Source organism: Myxocyprinus asiaticus, chromosome 34 (genome assembly GCF_019703515.2).
Source record: "Myxocyprinus asiaticus isolate MX2 ecotype Aquarium Trade chromosome 34, UBuf_Myxa_2, whole genome shotgun sequence".
Classification (NCBI taxonomy): domain Eukaryota; kingdom Metazoa; phylum Chordata; class Actinopteri; order Cypriniformes; family Catostomidae; genus Myxocyprinus; species Myxocyprinus asiaticus.
Window position 1 is genome coordinate 19,729,079 of NC_059377.1, and position 20,128 is coordinate 19,749,206.

Sequence of the window (20,128 nt, forward strand, 5' to 3'; positions counted from 1 at the left end):
CAAAACCAAGTAGAACCAATCTATAGTTTAAAAAATATGAATCCTAAAACTGAAAATTACTGGAAATTACTGGTTTTAAAACAAAAGCCCCCAAGTATTGAAGGGGAGAGGGACTCGCATGAGGAGTCACAACTGCTTCTGACATGACTAATTTCTCGTTTGAGTCAGTAGGGGAAGAACAGAGTTGCACTATGAAGAGGAACAAGGTTTAAGAGAATGCAGGGATCTCCTACACAGACAATCTCGGCCCTATGCATATCACAAGTCTGGAAACAATAGATCTTCCCACCACAATCTTTATAGCCATAATTACACACCAATCATCCTCTGATTATGGAGACAGCAACCAGTCACAGCCATAACTCAAAAGTAGTGGTTGTAGAAGGAGGGATCAGCTCGCCAACATGAGCAAGATAATTACTCAGTGAACTGATATGAGAGGATGGTAAAGGAACAATGTACAATGGTCTCAATGTAGCTTCATGTAAAGAGATCAATTTTCCCATTTTCAAAAAGACAGGACAGCAGAAAGAGTCCTAAGTTCTTTTTTTTTCCTAACTTGAGAAAACAAATATTTTGTATTCATGAATAATACAAATATTATTTATTATTTTTAAGAATCTCAAGAATGTTCTTATAATTTTTCTTAAACCGTCAACATTTAAAGCTACATACCATTTTACGAACTGCTTATAATTTATCCTAAAGACTTTTTTTTTTTCTTAAAAAAAAAAAAAAGATTTCGAGAATCCGTGCCCTGAACTTTACAGTTAAGCTGAATTTAGGACATGGAGGACAGAGGGCATGACAGCACCATTTAATAAAATCTTCTGTGTGGCATCTTAACACCAGCAATGTTTTTGCTGTTTTGAAATTGGTTTCTCATTTGGACCAGCCACACCCAACTGGCACACAGGAGATATGCAGACATGAACTCTTATCTCTGTCACTGCCTGCCTGTGCATGCTGCCATGCTGGAGAACTACTTTGCTGTTTCTGTGCCTCTACAACTCCATCTAAATAACATCTACTTCCCTGTCTCAGTGACAATTACATAAGCATGCACACATTAACAAACAAACATGCAAACTCTGACTTTAGTCTAAAGTTTGCCCTATAGTAGAAAAAGAAACTCAAGTTGAACTGAAAAATACATATTTATTTACAATAAATAAGTCAGTGAGAGATCGATAGGCCCACACAAACTCTGCACCTACTGTACAGAACACTCCATAGTTTTCTGCAGAATTGGAACACCCTTCATTCACAAAGTTCACACATCAACTACCCCTTCCATGTTTGTTTATTCAATATTTTGGCTTTGAGCCAAAGGTAGGCTACCCAAAATCAATTCCACACAATTCTGCTGATTATCACCTAAAATCAGCAGAAAATGTGGAACATGTCTGTGATTCAGTCTGGGCATCATTTTTAAAACATGGACCTGGAAATCAACCTACAGCAAGCAGCTGTCTGTAAAACCAAATTCTCTCATTTTTTACAGCACTTAATGTAACAAACATGATCCAGGCCATGCAATCTGGCACAAAGCCAATGACAGTGGAAGTGGCAGAGAGGACATGTGAGAAGATGTGGTTGGCCTCAGTGCAGGTTTGGCCATGAGGTCTGGTGGCAAATCAAAGGATTTTTATGGCATTTAATGGTACAATCAAGAGTAGGAAACACATCTGAACTGAAAGTTAGTCCACATGCGGCGCTGATCAGGAGAGCACTCTGGACCAGAGAGTTTTCCTTGAAACAGCCAGGAAACCTGCTATTAGAGGCAGCCCTTTCTATAGCTTTAGCACGTGTGAAGGCGTAGTAACATTTACCTTTGCACGGCAAAATTCAGTCATCTCAATGGGAATTAGAGCGATCATTAATTTCACGCAATGGACTTTCGGTGGCAAAGAATTTCCCCTTGCGGATTTCGCGTTGAGTTCAAGTTTGGTGAACTTTGAAAGGTGAATTTGTCATGTTGAACAATGGGAAGTTGCTTGGTTTGCCAGTGACCTCTGTGTGGGCGGTGCTTCGTATAATGCTACACTGAATATTCACAATGGACAAGGATATAATTTTAGCGGTGAGTTTTTTTTATCATCACTATCGCAGAGTATAAATTGCAGCATTAAAAAGAAGCTGCTTGGCACTCAACACCCGCCCACACCTTCTTTGCCCACGTAATTTCGCCGTGCAAAGGTAAATGTGACCGCGTCTTGAGGGATAATATTGTGATACTTTGTTTATTGTATAGTTATTTAAAACTGTGATATATTTCAAACTTCTACTCACTTGTTTTTCTTTCATCTGCACTGGACTTCAGTGCTTTGTACAGTTGTATTCTTAGCTTGTGCAAAATTTGGATTTTGGTCATATAGAAATAGTTGATCAAATATTTTTGCGTTTTTCTCACAGACTTGCTCTGAGTAGTAGTCAATCTCCCTTTACCCAAAAATATTCATGTGAAAAATGCAACTAAAAATATAGATTCTTGGTGAGAAAATATTGATATAGTATAATAAGTTAAAATTTTGCAAATGCTTCAAAATATAGATTTTTCCCAAACCCTAATGATGTGTCGTGATGTCTTATACTAATCAAATCAGTACTGTGTGTTACAGGTTGATCCAAATAGATACTATCTGACAGCAGGCAGAATTGAAGATATCATCAATAGTGATAAACTGATATATCACCCAGTATTTGTCATTTTGAGGTTACTGGCTTCAGTCTGATTAACAGAAGACATACAGAGTGCACAGTTTGTTTTCAAATATAAATACTGGCATTGATCACTGAAATACTCATACTAGTTGGCAACTTCTCTGAGGAGATAACCCCTTAAAATGCCAATTTACAATCAGATTTGACTCTTGGTTCATTCTGTTACTGGTTCGAGGTGACTCACTGACCATAGATGTGTTAGGTTAACATGTTCTTCTTTAGAAGACTGTCCAGTCCTGAAACACATTTTTAGGAGGAATGTTCCTTTGAATTTCAAGTTGCCAACCCATATTTCTGCCAGTGCAGAGTAATGCTGACAACACATTAAGATACATGTTAACAATGTTTATGGAACATTTTTGCAAAGCTTTGCCGTATGTAATAAATCATATGTTTGCAGAGATGGGAAGTGGGATGGTGCAAAACCGATATTCTCCACCAGCCATCTGGTTATATGTAAAAGGAGGGACATGTATTTGGTATGCATTTACAAGGTGCTGGGGCCCAATTCTTAGATCAGCCAACTGAGCACAAACTCCAGCAATGGGGCTATTTCACAGGAAAAGAGGCAGTTCTAACAGTTCTTGGAAAAGCCCAAGTGCAGAACAGGGAAGACCAAAGTGTGAATTGTGTGCATGTGTGTAAGAGGCTGGACTGTCTGTGGCTTGGTTTTGAGCTTGTATAAAAACATCTAAGCCAGTGTTGAGAAGGATTGAGCCTAATCAGGGTTAGATGGATTACAGTTCTGTGGGGAGACGGCACAGCAAGTCAAGCCACAGTGAATAAATTTTAGGAGACAAACTTTAAAATTTACTTCTAGACATCCCAGCAGAACAGAAACACACATAGGCCTACCTACTGTTCTAAACTCAGGTTTAAACTGAAACTTTTTCATCTACAATCTGTCCCCAAACTCTGTCCAGGTGCTCCAGCATGTAACATCATCCAACAACATTACCTTGCCTAATTCTACTATGACCTCACACACAATATTGCTCAACAGACAGTGTATACATTGCTATCTCTAACAGTCTTAAACTATGACTGTCACTGATAGTAACTAAACTAGTCATATCTGCAAACATATCCACTAACATATCCTTTCCTTAAAGCTTAACCTGATAAGAGTAAGCTTGATTAGCAATTTGAAACTATTATTTTCATTTTTAGAAGAAAAAATTCCAAACATTATATGGTGGTTTTGCCCAGTATAAAATCTGGCAAGTCTGAATCTTCAATAAGGTTACTGTTTGGTTATTACTTTGGGTACAACATACCCCCACCCTCCCCGTTCCTGCTCCATATGGTCACCACACTTGTGGTTGTCTACATCCACTAAAAGCAAATGTTGTGCAATTGTTTGCCCCATGATCTGGGATTGAATTACAAGAAAAATAAATAACTCGGCATCTTCAAATAACAGTATAACAAGCATAAGGTGATCCTACGGCAACGTTTGCATTACAGGCAGGATGGCAAGTTTAAGACGATGAAGCTCTACTGTAAGTAAACTAAAGATTCAAACCGATGCATGCTGATATACTGTACAATGACACCATAAAGTATTTGGACACTTCAAATGTATGAATATCTTTGCAATATTTTAAGAAACAGAGTACAAACACTTTTCAAACACAAAATTTCACAAAAAGAAGTTTGTTCGGTTTCAATACATATAGTGTTAAAAAAATGAGAGAAAGTTTTTGGACAAATTTATATATATATATATATATATATATATATATATATATATATATATATATATATATATATATATATATATATATACACACTACTATAACTTACGCAGCGTTCGAATATCCGTACTTCCATACTATATAGTATGCCAAAAACAGTATGCCAATGCAGTAGTAAGTCCGAATCCACACTATTCATGAAGTAGTAAGTGAGAAATGACTTACTATTTTCAGCCAGATTTTGAAGTGCGGGTGGACTGGACACTTAATGATCCCATAATCCCTCAGGAGTTGAGGCGTCATCTTGTTCAAAACACTGGATTTAAAAGGATTGGCGGTGAATCGCGAGGTGGATGGCTCTTCTCAACTGTAAGTGCTACGTATACACACCAAAATAATTGTTTCTTGTGCTTAAATGGTGCTTTTTTTAACGAAACCAGAGCAGATATTTTTCATGGTTGTTTTTCTTACGTCATTTATTCCGGTCACGAGACAATGCCCACATCCCCGGATGAAGTACGTCCGAAATCTATTCATATGACTCGCATGCATACCTAAAAGAACGTACTTTTCTACAGACCGAAAAGTGTGTCCATCATCAATACTGTGACAGTACGCGGTTTCGGACGCAGCTTTAACGTATACAGTATCCACAATATTCTCAGTGAGTCAACTGTATTTCGCTAGTTGGGCAGAATTTCCAGTTGGCTAGCGGAAGTGTGATTGGTTGCCGATTTGTGTGTAGCCGGTCTCTGCTTGCTTGCATGTCATGCGTTAGATTCTTGCTTTTTAAATATTGTAAGATGCCTTAAAAATTTCCCAGACAATGTGTGCAGTTAATGGTTATCCTAATAAACAAGCAAAACTAAAGTCGTCTAAAACAGCAATGTTATGATCAGAAACTACTCTCAAAGCACAGTGCTCAAGTCCCAGATGCTGCTTCTTCCACCGGCTGCCTACAGAGGATTGACTTAGGAACATCTGTTTGAAAAAGCTTGGAATAATTTGTTTGTGTGCTCTTTTCACTTTATTGGCAAGAAGTCAACAGTGGGGATTACTTATATTATCCACCGTTATGGTACGGTTACGATAGACGTCCAGAAACGAAATGCAATGAATAACATAAACAACAGCATTACTGTGCTAACAGGTGTGTGTACATGTGCTGAAATTTCATTAGAAATTTTGTTCATTTCTATTTAGCATCTTTGTTTGTGAATGCTTCTCATGAAATGGCATTATTACGGAGTATAAAAAGGAACAGTGTTTTTCCTGAACTGTCTGTGAGCAGTGATGATGTTTTCAACTGTTTTCATGCTGTGATGCTAAATGGATAATTCTACAGTGGAAGACCATAATTATTAGATGAGACATGTACAGTAGTGAGATGTTTTATCATGTTTGAATGTAATTGTATTATGATCTTCCTCTTTCCTGCATTTTTCCTGCCAGCAATTCACTTTCTTTTGTGTGTCTTTGCAGAATGTGCATGTCTTCCCTTAAGGCGAAAAGATGATTTGGAAAACAGTGTGGACATTAATTCAGTATCAGTTAATTAATATATACAGTTTTATAGTTGCTTTACAGAGAACACTGAACTTTTGTGTACAAAGTTTATAATGTATGTCCAAATAAATATGTTTATTTGTATTGCATGTAGTTCTTTTTGTACAGTACAGTTTTTTGTGTGGCAGCTAATACATCGTTATTATTTACACAAGAACAATAAATTCAATCTATCAACAGGATCAGTTGTTCAGTCAAAACTAAAACATTTCATGTAGGTTATAGCATTTAGATACGGATATTATGTATGTAAAAATTATAAAGCTAGATTGAGTTTACTACACAGTCATCTCCCACAAAATAATTGTATTTTATCCAAAAAATGGCAGCAAGACTGTCTCATCGCCTGAGTCCTGTAATACATGAACATCCTGCTGTCTGGACCTCCCCTGTATCTGCAGTTAGTACATAATCTCGGTACAACAACCTCTTCAGGTTCTGACTAGACTCAATATATGCTTTAAAATAACCATAATTATCTACAGTTCTCAAAACATGCCCAAATTTACAGCTGTGAAGGCGCTTAGGCTACATAGCTTTTCAGGCTAGTCTGCTCAGGTTCTTCCATCGATGGATAAAGACTCAACAAAAAACTCAAATGCTTCTATTTGCGATATTTGGCCTTCATCCTCAAACCCATAATCATTAACAGATAGGTGGGGAAGAACAATATCACCTCGCTATAATTCTGTGATCAGTTGTTCTCAAGTTTCTGTAATTTTTAATGCTGCGTGAGTACAAAACATAACAGTTGTTAACTGGAAGTTCTGCCCACATCGACCTCAAAGCATCATGGGACTTGAGAATATTGTGGATATAGTCAAGACAAGTTAATATGATGAACTACACCTGTGGTTACTCAACTAGGACACCTGTGTGAACTTGAGGTGAACCTACTTCATACATCCATAAAAAATACCTTGAGACCAGTTGGTTGAAATTAATTGGAAAAAAATAGTTAAAAGGCCTAGCATCATTTGTTTGGAGATGCTACTTGGTTTACTGTTTTGTATCTAACTCAGTGACATTCAGACATTTTTAAGTGTGACTTAAAGGAATATTTCAGGTTCAATACAAATTAAGCTGAAACAACAGCATTTGTGGCATAATGTTGATTACCACAAAAAATTATATCCACTCATCCCTCCTTTTTTTTTTTTTTTTTTAAAAAGCAAAATTGAGGTTAGAGTGAAGCACTTACAATGGAAGTGAATGGGGCCAATTTTTGGAGGATTTAAAAGGGCAATAAAGTGAAGCTTATAATTTTATAAAAGCACTTACATTAATTCTTCTGTTAAAACTCCTGTATTATTTGAGCTGTAAAGTTGTTTAAATCATAATTTTCACAGTCATTTTAGGGTTTGTTTACATTACATCATCATGGCAACGAAGCTGTAAAATTGGTTTTAACTTTACACAGAAAAGCAATTTTATCACACTAAAATTATGTTAACACGCATATTATTTATGTCTTGTGGCTATACTTTAGTGAGTATTTTTATGTTTACGGATTGGCCCCATTCATTTCCATTGTAGTGCCACACTGGAACCCAGATTTTTACTTTTTTTTTTGAAGAAAAGGAGAGACAAGTCAAAATAATTTTTTGTGGTAATCAATATTATGCCACAAATGCTGTCGACTGAGCTTAACTATTATTGAACCCGGAATATTCCTTTAAGAGCCCAAGTGTTCAAATAATTTATGGGCCACTTCATGTGCAACCCAACAATGGAGAAATAAAAGGGGCACACACAGCCATAATGTGCACACAGCTAGAGAGAGCCTGAGTGCAGATCAGGTGAACTACTCCCTTTAAGCAAATTAAGGCCATTCACCACAGCTACTGATGAGAACACTCTCTCTGTTCAACACAGGCACTTTTACACTCGCACACATTCAGACACTTAGTCATAATTGTGGGCAGGATAATCTGAAAGGTTATACAGATGACATAATGGCATAAACACACCATCAATTACCACATCAACCCCAATTGTCACTGATCAATGTGACTGAACTGAAGCAATGTACTTGAATGCATTATAGTGCCTAAAAGGAAGGTGAAAGGGTGGGTGTTTGGCTATTAAACTCAATAGCCTTGAGTCACATACAGGGGCATGTGCTCACAATTAATCTTGACCTTGGTCAGCCAAAGGGAGCAGAAGCAACAGTGGAGCATCTTCCTTTCAAGTTTTATCAAAGACTTGCGTATACTATACTTCAGGCCTAGAGTATGTTTTTCGCTTGCAATGCTTTGGCCACGCATTCACAGCAGCATTTGCGTATTTGTATAGAGTACGTTTCTGGCCTTAGTATCAAAAGTTAACTATGGTAACTAAATAGTTAAGAAGCTGACAATAGACTCAAAGAGCACATAACCTCTTCATTTGAATCCTGACTGCAGTCAACCATTGACTTAGCTTTTATCAGGCTGCTGGGGCCAATAACAAACACGGATTTCAGCTTATTGCATGCCAGTGTGAGTTAACTTTACAAACAAACTGAAACAATGGACACAGCCTAACAAAATAAACAAAAGAAACATATATCTATTATATAAGGCTAGAAAATTATGCAAAACATGGAACAATGAGGGATGTGTGTTGACAAAAGATATTGAATAAAACCAACCTTTCTTTTCCTCAAGGTCTTGAAGATACTGTCTGTAAGATGCCACAGCGCTCATTTCCCCACGGCTAGAAAGAAGGAAAGCAAAACTAAAAGGAAAGCAATAAAGACGGAGGGTAGAGGTGGACTGGATGGGTAGAAATGGCAGGATAGAAACTGAAAGGAACTGAGCGGCTGAACTAAGTTCGTTTAAAAGGCAAAGAAGCAGGAGAGGTCAGAGCGCAAAGCTCAAGGCTCGCTGGAATCCAACAAGTCACCAATCCATGGTCAGCATGGAAATCCAGTAAGTCACTTCCCTGTTACTTTCTCGTGTATTTTTCTTTGAATTAACCGCTGTAACTTGCTCTTGAGTAACTGTGTGTGTGTCAGCCGGCTGCCTGGTAAATCTGAAAGAGTAGCGTGTTTTAGATATGGATAGAGGAACTGTACTTTGACCACAAGACAGGTGATGTCACTGCTAGAGCCCGAGCATGTGTTGCACTCCCTGCATGACTCAAGCTCTGTGTGTGTGCATCGTAAAGAACATTTTTGCATCAATAAGCTGGGCTATCTATTTAGCTTAAACAAATAAATCCATCTATAGCTTGTGGTAGTCCTTTCCTTTGCCTTTCAATATATGACAGCATATCTAGGATTCATACTGAAGAATTTAATACAAGAGTGTACATTGTTTATACCTTCCCAATTTGAAAATAAGACTACATTTCTAGCTGAAATACTCGAAAAATCTTATTTCATTCAGTATCCATTACATTTCTATTGCAATAGCTGATTGCAGACTCTCTCTCTCTCTCTCTCTCTCTCTCTCGTTACTTTTTTATCTTGGTGGAAGGAAGAATGTAAATACAAGAGTGAAAGATTAGCCCTTTCTGAAACCTTCACATTCTATCTGGAGACTCAATATCTCACTCCAAATCAAAAACACACTTTTACTTGAGGCCTAACATTCAAAAAATAAAAACACCCCACATGGCCTTTGAAGCTTGTAATCTATCCATTTTCAACATAAAACAAAACTGTACTACCAGACTCAACAACTGTAATGCCAGTCATTACACTTCACAGCCAAAACTTTTCAAAGCATACACAAAACATACACACAGACAAAACACACACTGTTATAAAAATCAATCTCACACAAACACCCTGCATTCACTAATGTCATGAGAATGAAAAATCTCAAGTAGTATTTAGATGACTGCAATTAACACTGATTAGCTAAAAGCTAATATCAGCAAAGGGAGCTAAGATGCAAATAAAATAGTCCATGGAAAAGTGAATTGAAGAGATGGCCACATACTGTAAGAAAAGAAGTACTCAATTTTTACAGTAAACACAGCACTGAACCAGAGATTTAACTATTTATGCTTTATGAGAGTTCTGTAATATTTATATTATTATTATTTATATTGTAATTTTAAACCATATTATTCGATAAAAGTAAGCTCTGTGGCAACATCTGTGGCATACCTTTGCTATCATCTCCTGTCTAGACCATGTGAAGTCGGTTAATCCAATAACTTTCGCATGATTCATGCAAGAATACCAGAAAAGGAATGCAACTAGAGACTAGGCAATTCCATGGAAATGTCAACCATACAATGAAAATGGTGAATTCAATCTTATTTCAATTCATTATGCAGCCTTGATGGATATCATAACAATGTTTCAGAGGTTGAATTCTGCAGGTTTCAGTGTTTTGGATGGTTTCCCCTCAAGATCCGAGTGCTGCTTTCACAACTGCCAAACGAAGAGATGTCCCATCCATAATACCGGTTTTTCCCCATTTACATGAAAATGATAATACATTTAAAATTTAATATGACATATACTCTACATTCTGTGGCTATTATTATTTCTGGATTGTGCATTTCAGTTCACATATTTTTTACAAAGTGTGTGGTTTCCCAAAAACTTCCGTAACTTAAGCTCATTTCCCGATCTACACTGGGGGAAAAAAACTTGTCTAGAATTTTCTGGGGAGAATATTTTTATGTATAATCATAGACCCCTGCAGATAGTTTGATATAATGGCAATGAGTACTCGTTTTCACTGAAAATGTCATGTTCATAATGCTGGAATTGACCGACTGTATAGAATGAGAAGGGTCACTGGTATACTTATGAAAGAAATCGCTGAATATATGGCAGCTCTAGGAATGGGGGTCCCGCAGTTAAAAGAGCCAATCTGAAAATTCACCTTTTTGATAAAGACATCACCTGTCAGTTTTCATCGAAAAGCGCATTCGCATTAGCTGGATCAACCTGAAAAACTGGGTTTTTTTAGCGCAAACGCAGCTAAAAAAAGTACAATTTATGAAACAACTGTTGTCAGATTTTATTGCTGATTTGAAATATTTGCTCGTAATCTTTGGAGATTTGTTTTTCCCCCCATTCAAGTAGGTAGGAGCTGTACTTATATCCATAGAAAATCAGCCTCAGGCTGTCTGGAGGAGTTACGGACATGGCCGCCGAGTGGCCTAACCTGCCTGAAACGGAATTTGATGCAATGTAAATTAACTATCTGCGAGGTGCTGTTTAGCATATATGAAGCAAACATTACCCACAGAAATGATGTCCGTAAATGAATGTAACTTTACTGCAAATAGCACATTTTTGTGCAGAAAAGTAAATACATCTGCTTTATCAAAAAAAAGAACTGCACAATTCTGCTTTAACCCTCCGAAATGCCTACTCCACAGACTACCACTCTAAGTTAATTACAATAAAGAGGTTTTTTGTTTGTTTGTTCATAAAAAACAAATAATTTTCTGAGGTAATCCACAGCATGCTAAAGTTGCTGTCAACAGAGGTTAAATTGCATCCATATACGCAACCAAAACATGTTCAATACATAGGATTCCACAGAGCAGAGAAACCCATTATTAAGCATAGTGAAATAAGGAAATTAATTTTCATATCTCCTATTCAAGTCTAAAATGCTTTTGACAAATTTCACGGTCAATGCCAAAGCTGTTAAGGTACAGTTATTAAAGGAATATTCCGGTTTCAATACAAGTTAAGCTCAACCGACAGCATTAATGGCATAATATTGATTACAACAAAACTTTGCCACCTTTTCTTAAAAGGAAAAAAAAGAAGAAATTTTAGTTAAAGTGAGGCACTTACAGTGGAATTGAATGGGGCCAATCCGAAAATGTTAAAATTAGTGCTGTCAGTTGATTAAATTTTTTTATCGTGATTAAATCGCTTAATTTTTTGAAGTTAATCACGAATAATCGGCGACTTAATTTCTTGTAAAAATGCATTTATTTCCATCTTAGGAAAGAAAACAAAACAATATGTATCAATATAATGCTTTATTAACATTTTACAAACAAAGCCTTCCAGAAGAAATGCATTAATTCAAGTAATATTAAACGTTTCCCCAAAGTGTAAGTGGGAGTTTGACTAATTGAAAGAACTAGTCTCCCCAGAGGTTGCATATTCATTGCAATGGGCATTAATTCTCTTAAACTCTCATCTTCCGCAATATTAATCTGCTGGTAGACTGTGACTATCCGCTTTGTTACAACAATCGTGAAGCTGCGTTCATGATTCACATCAGAGCGTCAACACCAGAGTCAAGCTTTAAACTCACCATGAAAAGCACTTCCAGACAAAAACGTCCTATTCTGCGTTTTGGTGATAGTTAAGACTTGACTTGCTCATGGGCTTGTTTTGTACATTAAATAGCATTAAGAGCTCCATTCTCCATCATTTTATCACTGACAGGGAAGCGCTGTCAGAGATTCTTTTATTTACTAAGATAACAACTTCCGCGGCTCTATCATAGGAGAGTATTATGACAGAACTGCTCATTGAATGTCAATGGACCACCACGTTATGCTATTTTATGCTAAGCTTCTCATCTTGGTAGAAGGGCTCTGGCGCTGTGTCTGTTTTTGAAGTGTGCTTCAGTGTAATGACTCCGGGCGGACACATTACAAAGGTTCCGTCCTTCACACAAGTGTTCATGCCGTATTATACCATGGTCTGTTAGAATGTTCGATTCTGATTGTCTGGAATGTGTAACCGTTGAATGCACAGGTAGTTCCGGTCAGTTTGAATCACCGTTTGTAACCCTAGCAACATAACATTGCAGAGCAAGCAGAGTGAGCTATAGCAATTGATAACATTTCCTAACCACTTTCATCAGCGTAGCTAATATTAATGAGTTCAGCTTGTTTTGCACGGAGGGCAAGAGAAGGAAATCAGGACTTATTAAATGCGTCTTTCCCAGTCCGGCAAGGTGATGCAAGATGATTTAAACTGTATTGTGTTGTGCATGTTATGTTGCTGTGCTGAAGTGCTGCCTATAGCCACTAGAGGGGCCCCCTCTAGTGAGAAGAAAGGTCAGTGTGTGAAGGGTGCCAGACCCTATGGTAAAGACTAATGGTATGAGATACTGGATTCTGCTTTAAAATTCTCTGCTACAGCTGGAATGAATCCCCCACAATGCATCAGAACTGATGTAGGGAAATGTTCTCCCCTCCCCCAGCAGAGAAGGATGCAGCTCTGCACGCACACACACACACACACACACACACACACACACACACACACACACACACACACACACACACACACCACTGCCATTCACACAAAGGTAGACAACCACTTGAAAGCAATGATTGACATCATAAACCAACATTTATACACACAGGTGGATCATGGACAGTCAAATAGGATGGTTCCAGATTCAAGTGATAAAGTAGGCTAATTGTGATCTAGAAGAAAAGAAACAAACACGCATTCAGAGCTGGAGGCTCGGTTTTAATGTTGTACATGATTGCGGATTGCCCAAATGAAAACACAATCAGTCTCTCCTAGCATTTATGTCTGAACTAGAACATTCCGTTCAGTGACATGCATAAGAAATGGATGAGTGTGTGTCATTTGTGTTAAATATACATAAACACACATTCGGATATCCACAAAGACAATGAAGCTTTCTTTTAAAGGAATTGGGGCTGCCTGCAAAAGAGACGCATATGGAGAAAAAATAGTGATGTTCAACGGAAGGAGACAAATGATAAAACCTCAGTTGCTGAAGACATGTCATGGCAAGAAATGAAGTAGGCATGTACTACTGAGAAAAAGCAGAGGTCTCTCATGGCCAGTTGGGGGGGGGGGGGGGGGGGGGGGTTTAGAAAGCTGAAGACGGAGAGATAGAGAGAGAGATGGAGAGAGACATATGCAGCCACACCTAAATGTAGGTCACGCACTGTGCAGTGATAAAGTCGATAAAGATTCCACAGACTAAGAGAGACAGGATATAACAGAGGAATGAGAGAGAAAATAAAGTGTCAAAAATCAACACCACGATGCTAGGATGGTGTGAGTGGTTGCTAGATGCTAGTTTCATTCCTACTGACCACCAGAGGCAGTGTTAAGCACTAATGGATGATCGCAGTGCCGGCTAGATAGGTTGAGAAAATATAACAACAAAGTCATGTAAGTGAGATCCATGCACTGCCTCTGGCGGTCATCCGGATTTCACAGAACCACAGTTACATACGTAACTAGCAGTTTCTTACTGGCCCCAGTCAAAAGATCCACCCCAAAGTCTCTTTAATTAATAGTGGAGGAAAACTACCTGTGAAACCTGAAGAGACTCCCTATATATTTGAATTTATTTGAAGATTTTACAATAAACTTAAAATATACTGTTTCTAGGGCTGAGCGATATGGCCAAAAATATTATCACAATATTTGTTCATATCGTTCAATATCAATATTTATAACAATATACATTTCATACCATTAATGGGGGAGGAAATGCATTCCTTAATCCATTAATCCTACATACGGTTTGTGTGACCTCTTTTTGATAAAATTTCAGCAATGTCATCATCTTCAGCTGATGTTTGACTCCACTGAAAGACTTTCTTATGATGCTCCACACTCCAGCTCAGTAGGTGGCATTAATGCACCATAAGCTGGATTGCCAACCACCAATAAACATCACAAGGAGAAGAAACACTTTCTTGTCTGTGACAGCGCTATGGATCATGATTTTTATTTACTTAATAGTACATAAACATCAATGGTGTTGATGTTGAAGTTGCTGTTGTGTTCAGTCGATAGCTGTATTACATTGTCAGTGTTGTCTTGTTCAGTACACAATGATGTAATTTTAGCCGGTTAGGTTTGATCGTCTAGATGTAGAACATCTACATTTACATTTTATTACTGAAAAGTTTATCATCGATATCGAAAATTTATGTTTTCCGATAAATATCAATATTGTTTTATGGCCCACCCCGAACTGTTTCTATACTTACAATCAATTGTTTTAGTTTCAAACATTAAGTACACAGTCTTGTACCTTTGTCTTTTTTCAAATTGTTTTAAAACTTTTTCACTTTAAATCACAGCTTGTAACCTTGTGATTCACCTTGAAGCTAGCTGGTTTGGTTCATGGCTTAGAACTATTTTACGAAGAATTTGTGTGTGTGTGTGGGGGGGGGGGGGGGGGGGGCAGGCTTCAGGCACTTCTAGAACCACCCCTTCTGTCAGGGTGGGCTTCTGTTCAGAGGCATTTTGGGAAATTTCTTTTGAGCATGCATCCAGGTCTCTTCTCAGATCCCCCCCCCCACCCCACCCCCCCATCAGGGGCCCTGTATGTACCTTCAGATTGTGTGCATTCTTGCTGTCTTCAATCCAGATGATCCGATCTTTCATAAACATGTAGGTCATGTTCACCCAGTTGGAGGGAATGTAGCGTGCAAACCACAAGATCTAGTGAGGAATGAGGCCATTAAGAGCACATTTTGAAGAGGCATTCTGCAATCTGGATCAGTGCTGATTCCGAGGCAGTGGGTTGGATCGGTTACCTGATGTCCACTAACTGCAATTCAGGAGTTATTTTGCTTACACTTACTCAAGCAGTCCCAGTCTAGTCTATAACTGTGTCCCTATGAAAACATACATATATACAAGCAGGGCTACAGTTAGGAATTCTTGGGCCCAGTACAAAATGTGGTCAACGGGCCCCCCATCAGTCCATTGTCTCAAGGTACGCTACCTGGACACCTTTCGCAGTTGCACGCAGTCTTTGTGTTTATATCTGCATCTCCTGCTGAACGCGTTTAGATGTGCTCTACAATATGGAATAGCTTGCATGGTTTGCGCGGTGGTTAAAACCGCTACTGTCCAGGCCCCCCTCAAGCCCGGGACAAAAGGTCCAGTTGGCTCCCCTTATCGGCGGCCCTGCATACAAGACCACAGCTGCAGTTGTGCTCTTCAGTTGAAAAAGGCCAATGAGTTGAACCAGCCATCCAGAAAAATCAACCTGTCTTCCATTGGATGTAAAAACAGATATTCCTGCGGAAAAGCACATTTACACTTATGTATCATCAGTTGATATATCATCAACAACTGTCGACTATCGGCTGACTATTTTCTTCCACAAAACCTACGGACTGTGAACAGCTGCCAGCCAGTGATTAAAACCACTGTGTGTGAAATGTGGAATGCAGCGTTCATACATGCCACACATGCAACTGTATGTCTGGGCTGCTGTTGGTGCCATTTAGAATCTCTGTAACATAAGCCATGATTTCCTGTGTAATAACCCATTCAAAGCCTAGTACACATACAAATGCCTTAGACATATAGGAGACACTGACCCATTTTTGCAGACAGCAGGGGGTAGAACAAAGCACCGACGGGTCAGAACAGACCAAATACTCGGCACAGGCCAGGACAAGCCCCCACAAATCAGCAGAAACTCCAACAACAAACCTAAGTGAGACACTGCTGTATGCTGTTAAGACTAAAATATGAATGTAAAATGGGCGATAGATGGAAACAGAAAGAGAATGACAGAGAGACTGAGAAACAGGTAAAACTGATGACAAACTAGACAAAGAATTACAGGCAGAGTGATGTTGATTTAAAGCTAGACGAGTGACATTAGAGTGCCAGAATCTAGGCAGGACACTGGAGTGGAATGGAATGAATGGATGCTTCTTCTGTGCATTTGTACCAGCGATTTCGACATAGATTACAGTCATCCATGAAGTTCAATTGCAAAGCTGTATGCTCAGAAGAAAGACAAGTGACAGCTGTTCAACAAACTCACAACCAAAGAACAGCTACAGAAATGGACAAACTTACAGTTACACTTACAGATAACAGGCTTATAATGTAATACTGATTAATGCAATATCAAAATGATGTTATTCTCTCTAGTCCCAGACAGAATACTTTGACTTTGTTACATACTAAATAGTATCAGAATAAAAATATTACTCATTAAAGAAACATAATCAAGGAATTAGCTGGTTTTCTGCATTAATTGGTCATAAAATGTTATCTCATCTTCAAAGTCACAAGTATAGACAAACACAACATGCTTAAGCAAACACACAAACAATTATAATCTTGAATGTCTTTATTGAACACATCCCATTAAACATTCACAGTACTGTGGAAAAAGTAAGTGAACCCTTTAATAAATGGTCGATCCTCCTTTGGCAGCAATAACCTCAACCAAGCGTTTCCGGTAGCTGCGGATTAGACCTGAACAATGTTCAAAAGGAATTTTGGACCATGCTTCAGCTTCAAAACTGTTTCAGCTAGCACCAAATGTCGTCTGATAGCCTCAGAGAATTGACCTGATTGAAATACAGATATAATACTATTTTGTCACAGAAGGTGGAGTTTTGGCTATTTAGGGCAAGACAGTCAGTACTTTGAGTCTGGGGACAAGGCAGGAAAACTTCTGGCTAGATATATAAAACAGAGAGTGTCTTTTTCTACCATTCCCTTAGTGAAATCTGCTGGTGGTGAAATATTTACCTCAGCTATTGATATTAATAATGCTTTTAAAGAATTCTAACTTGATCTCTATACTTCCATGTCTTCATCTACTGATGAGGATGTTAGAAACTTGGTGGAACCATTAGAACTTCCTAAACTGATGGCTGAGCAAAAAAATTCTCTTGATTCTGGGATAAACTTAGAGGAGATTGGCGAGGTAATTAAGCCTAGAGGCAAGGCTCCAGGGCCAGATGGCTTTGCCGCTGAGTTTTTAGATCTTATGTTACAGAACTGGCTCCACTTTTGCTAGAAGTTTATACAGAATCATTAAAGAATGGAAAGCTTCCGCCAACCATGATGCAAGCCCGGATCAGTCTGATTCTTAAAAAGGACAAAGATCCAAGCGAGTGTAAGAGTTACCGTCCAATTTCCCTGAACCAGCTAGATGTTAAAATATTGTAAAACATTTTGGACAACCGATTAAATTATGACATCTCTTATACATATAGATCAGGTGGGGTTTATTCAGGGCTGTAGCTCTTCTGATAACATCAAGCGTTTCATCAATATCATGTGGTCATTTGTGAATTATCAGACTCCGGTCGCTGCCATCTCACTTGATACAGAAAAGATGTTTGATATGGTAGAATGAGATTATCTTTTTAAGATTTTGGAAATGTACGGGTTTGGGAATACTTTTATTGGTTGGATTAACAGACACCTATTAGCGGCAGTACAAAGAAATGGATTATTTCAGATTATTTTACTCTGGATAGGGGCATCCAGCAGGGTTGCCCTCTTTCCCCATTATTGTTCTGTCTTTCCCTGGAACCATTAGCAGCGGCGATAAGAAAGGAGGATGATTTTCCAGGGGTATTGGCGGGAGGTGTGGCACATAAGCTTTTGCTTTACGCAGATTGCATTTTATTATTCATCTCCGACCCTACTAGATCTATGCCTTGCCTCCACAGAATTATTGGGATACAGAGTTAATTGGTCTAAATCCGAAGCTTTGGCTCTGACAGCATACTTCCCAGTAATGGCTTTTCAGCTGGGCTCTTCCAGTGGCCCAAACAGGGCATTAAGTATTTGGGTATTTTATTCCCAGCAAATTTGTGTGATTTAGTTAGGAGTTAATTTTGACCCTTTAATAAAAAGGTTTTCGAGCGATGTAGACAGGTGGGCTTAATTATATTTATTTAAGATTGAGAAGGTTAATGTTATTAAAATGAATTGTATTCCAAAATTCAACTACCTGCTACAGTCTCTCCCTATTGATATCCCTCTCTCTTAGTTCAAGCAATTTGATAGCATAGCGAAGTCCTTCATTTGGAATGGTAAACATCCCAGATTACATTTCAGTAAATTGCATAGGCTGACTGACAAAGGTGGGCTAGGCCTACCCAAGATTTTGTTTTATTATAATGCATTCGGTCTCAGACATTTGGCGCATTGGTCGCTTCCACCTGAGAGAGCCCCTCCCTGGTTTTGTATTGAACAGGAAGTTCTTGCCCCTATTTCACCATTGCAAAGCCTTTCTATCAAATTAATCGGAGAAATTAAGTTACACCCCGTTATCTCGCATTTGCACTCGGTATGGACAATAGTGTCTAGAGTGTTTAAACGTTGCCTAGAGCATATGGCTGAACCCAAAATTATGTATTAATAAGTCTCCTTTCTGCTGGTCAGAGTGGATTGTGAGGGAGGTTAATACAATCGGTGACCTATATGAGACTGGAGTGTTGAGATCCTTTGAAATTTGGTTCAACATTTTGGGATTCCCAGAGCTCAGTTCTTTAGGTATTTACAGCTGCACCACCTGCTCTGTTCTATTTTTGGGAGTAGCATACACCCCCCCTAAAGCGGCAGATACTCTGGGAGTGGCGATTACTGCTTTTGAAAAAGGTCATGAGGCATCAGTGTATTATTCCCTGCTAATTCAGAGTCTGGGGGAACTTTGACTTCTGTCTAAAGATTATGGGAGAAAGATTTAAACTTGGTATTGGAGGGGGAGTGTGGGCTAGGGTTCTAAAAAACATCAAGTCTGTATCTTCACCTTATGCAATTCAAGATTTTACATCGATTCTATTGGACCCCCTCTAGATTGTATAGGCTTGGTCTTAAAGACACACCCACCTGCTGGCGATGCCAATCAGAAGATTGAGACACAACACATGTTTTTTGGTGGTGTGTTAAGATCCAAGAATTTGGGTTGAAGGTCCAGAGATTTATGTGTGACGTATTGGGCACTAAAATTTCACTGTGCCCCAGACTCTGTATTTTAGGTGATGGGGCGGTCATCAATATAGTGAATAAACACATAAAAAATTGGGTCCTAACCAGTGTCATGATCGCCAGACAAGTTGTTTTAAGGGGATGGAAGTCGGCTGGAGTGCACCCATTTCAGGAGTGGTGCTCGGAGATGGGGAGGGTGGTGGCTTTCGAAGAAGGGTCATCTAGAAGACTGGGGAATTTGGATTTGTTTGTTGAGAAATGGGGCAAATATTTGGCGTTCTTGGAGGGCTCTTGGGGCGGGGCAGTGGAGAGAGAGAGAGAGAGGTGTAGTTATTAATGTGTGAGATTATTATATTTTTTGTTGTTTTTTGTGTGTATGTGCTCATGTGTGACCACAGGGGTGTTTCTTGTGGGTTGGGGTGGGGTTGGGGATTGGGAGGGGTGGTAGTGGGGGTTAAATGTTGATTCTGTGCATATATGTTTTGCTTTTCTTTGTTTGATGTGTGAA

The 20,128-nt window shown here is 38.7% G+C and overlaps 1 protein-coding gene across 2 annotated transcripts in view; it reads right to left on the reverse strand.

The window, feature by feature from the left end:
• The window catches only part of macf1a (microtubule actin crosslinking factor 1a), a 217,384-nt gene that overhangs the window by 165,905 nt on the left and 31,351 nt on the right, over nt 1-20,128 (reverse strand). Inside the window, exon 1 of one of the 2 annotated variants that reach the window (XM_051670237.1) lies at nt 8,620-8,748. The exons of the other annotated variant lie outside the window; for it this stretch is intronic. Within the exon in view, the coding sequence (XP_051526197.1) occupies nt 8,620-8,674 (55 nt within the window). The 5' untranslated portion in view covers nt 8,675-8,748. Of the gene's footprint in view, nt 1-8,619; nt 8,749-20,128 lie in introns of those variants that run through there. 2 annotated transcript variants of the gene reach the window in all.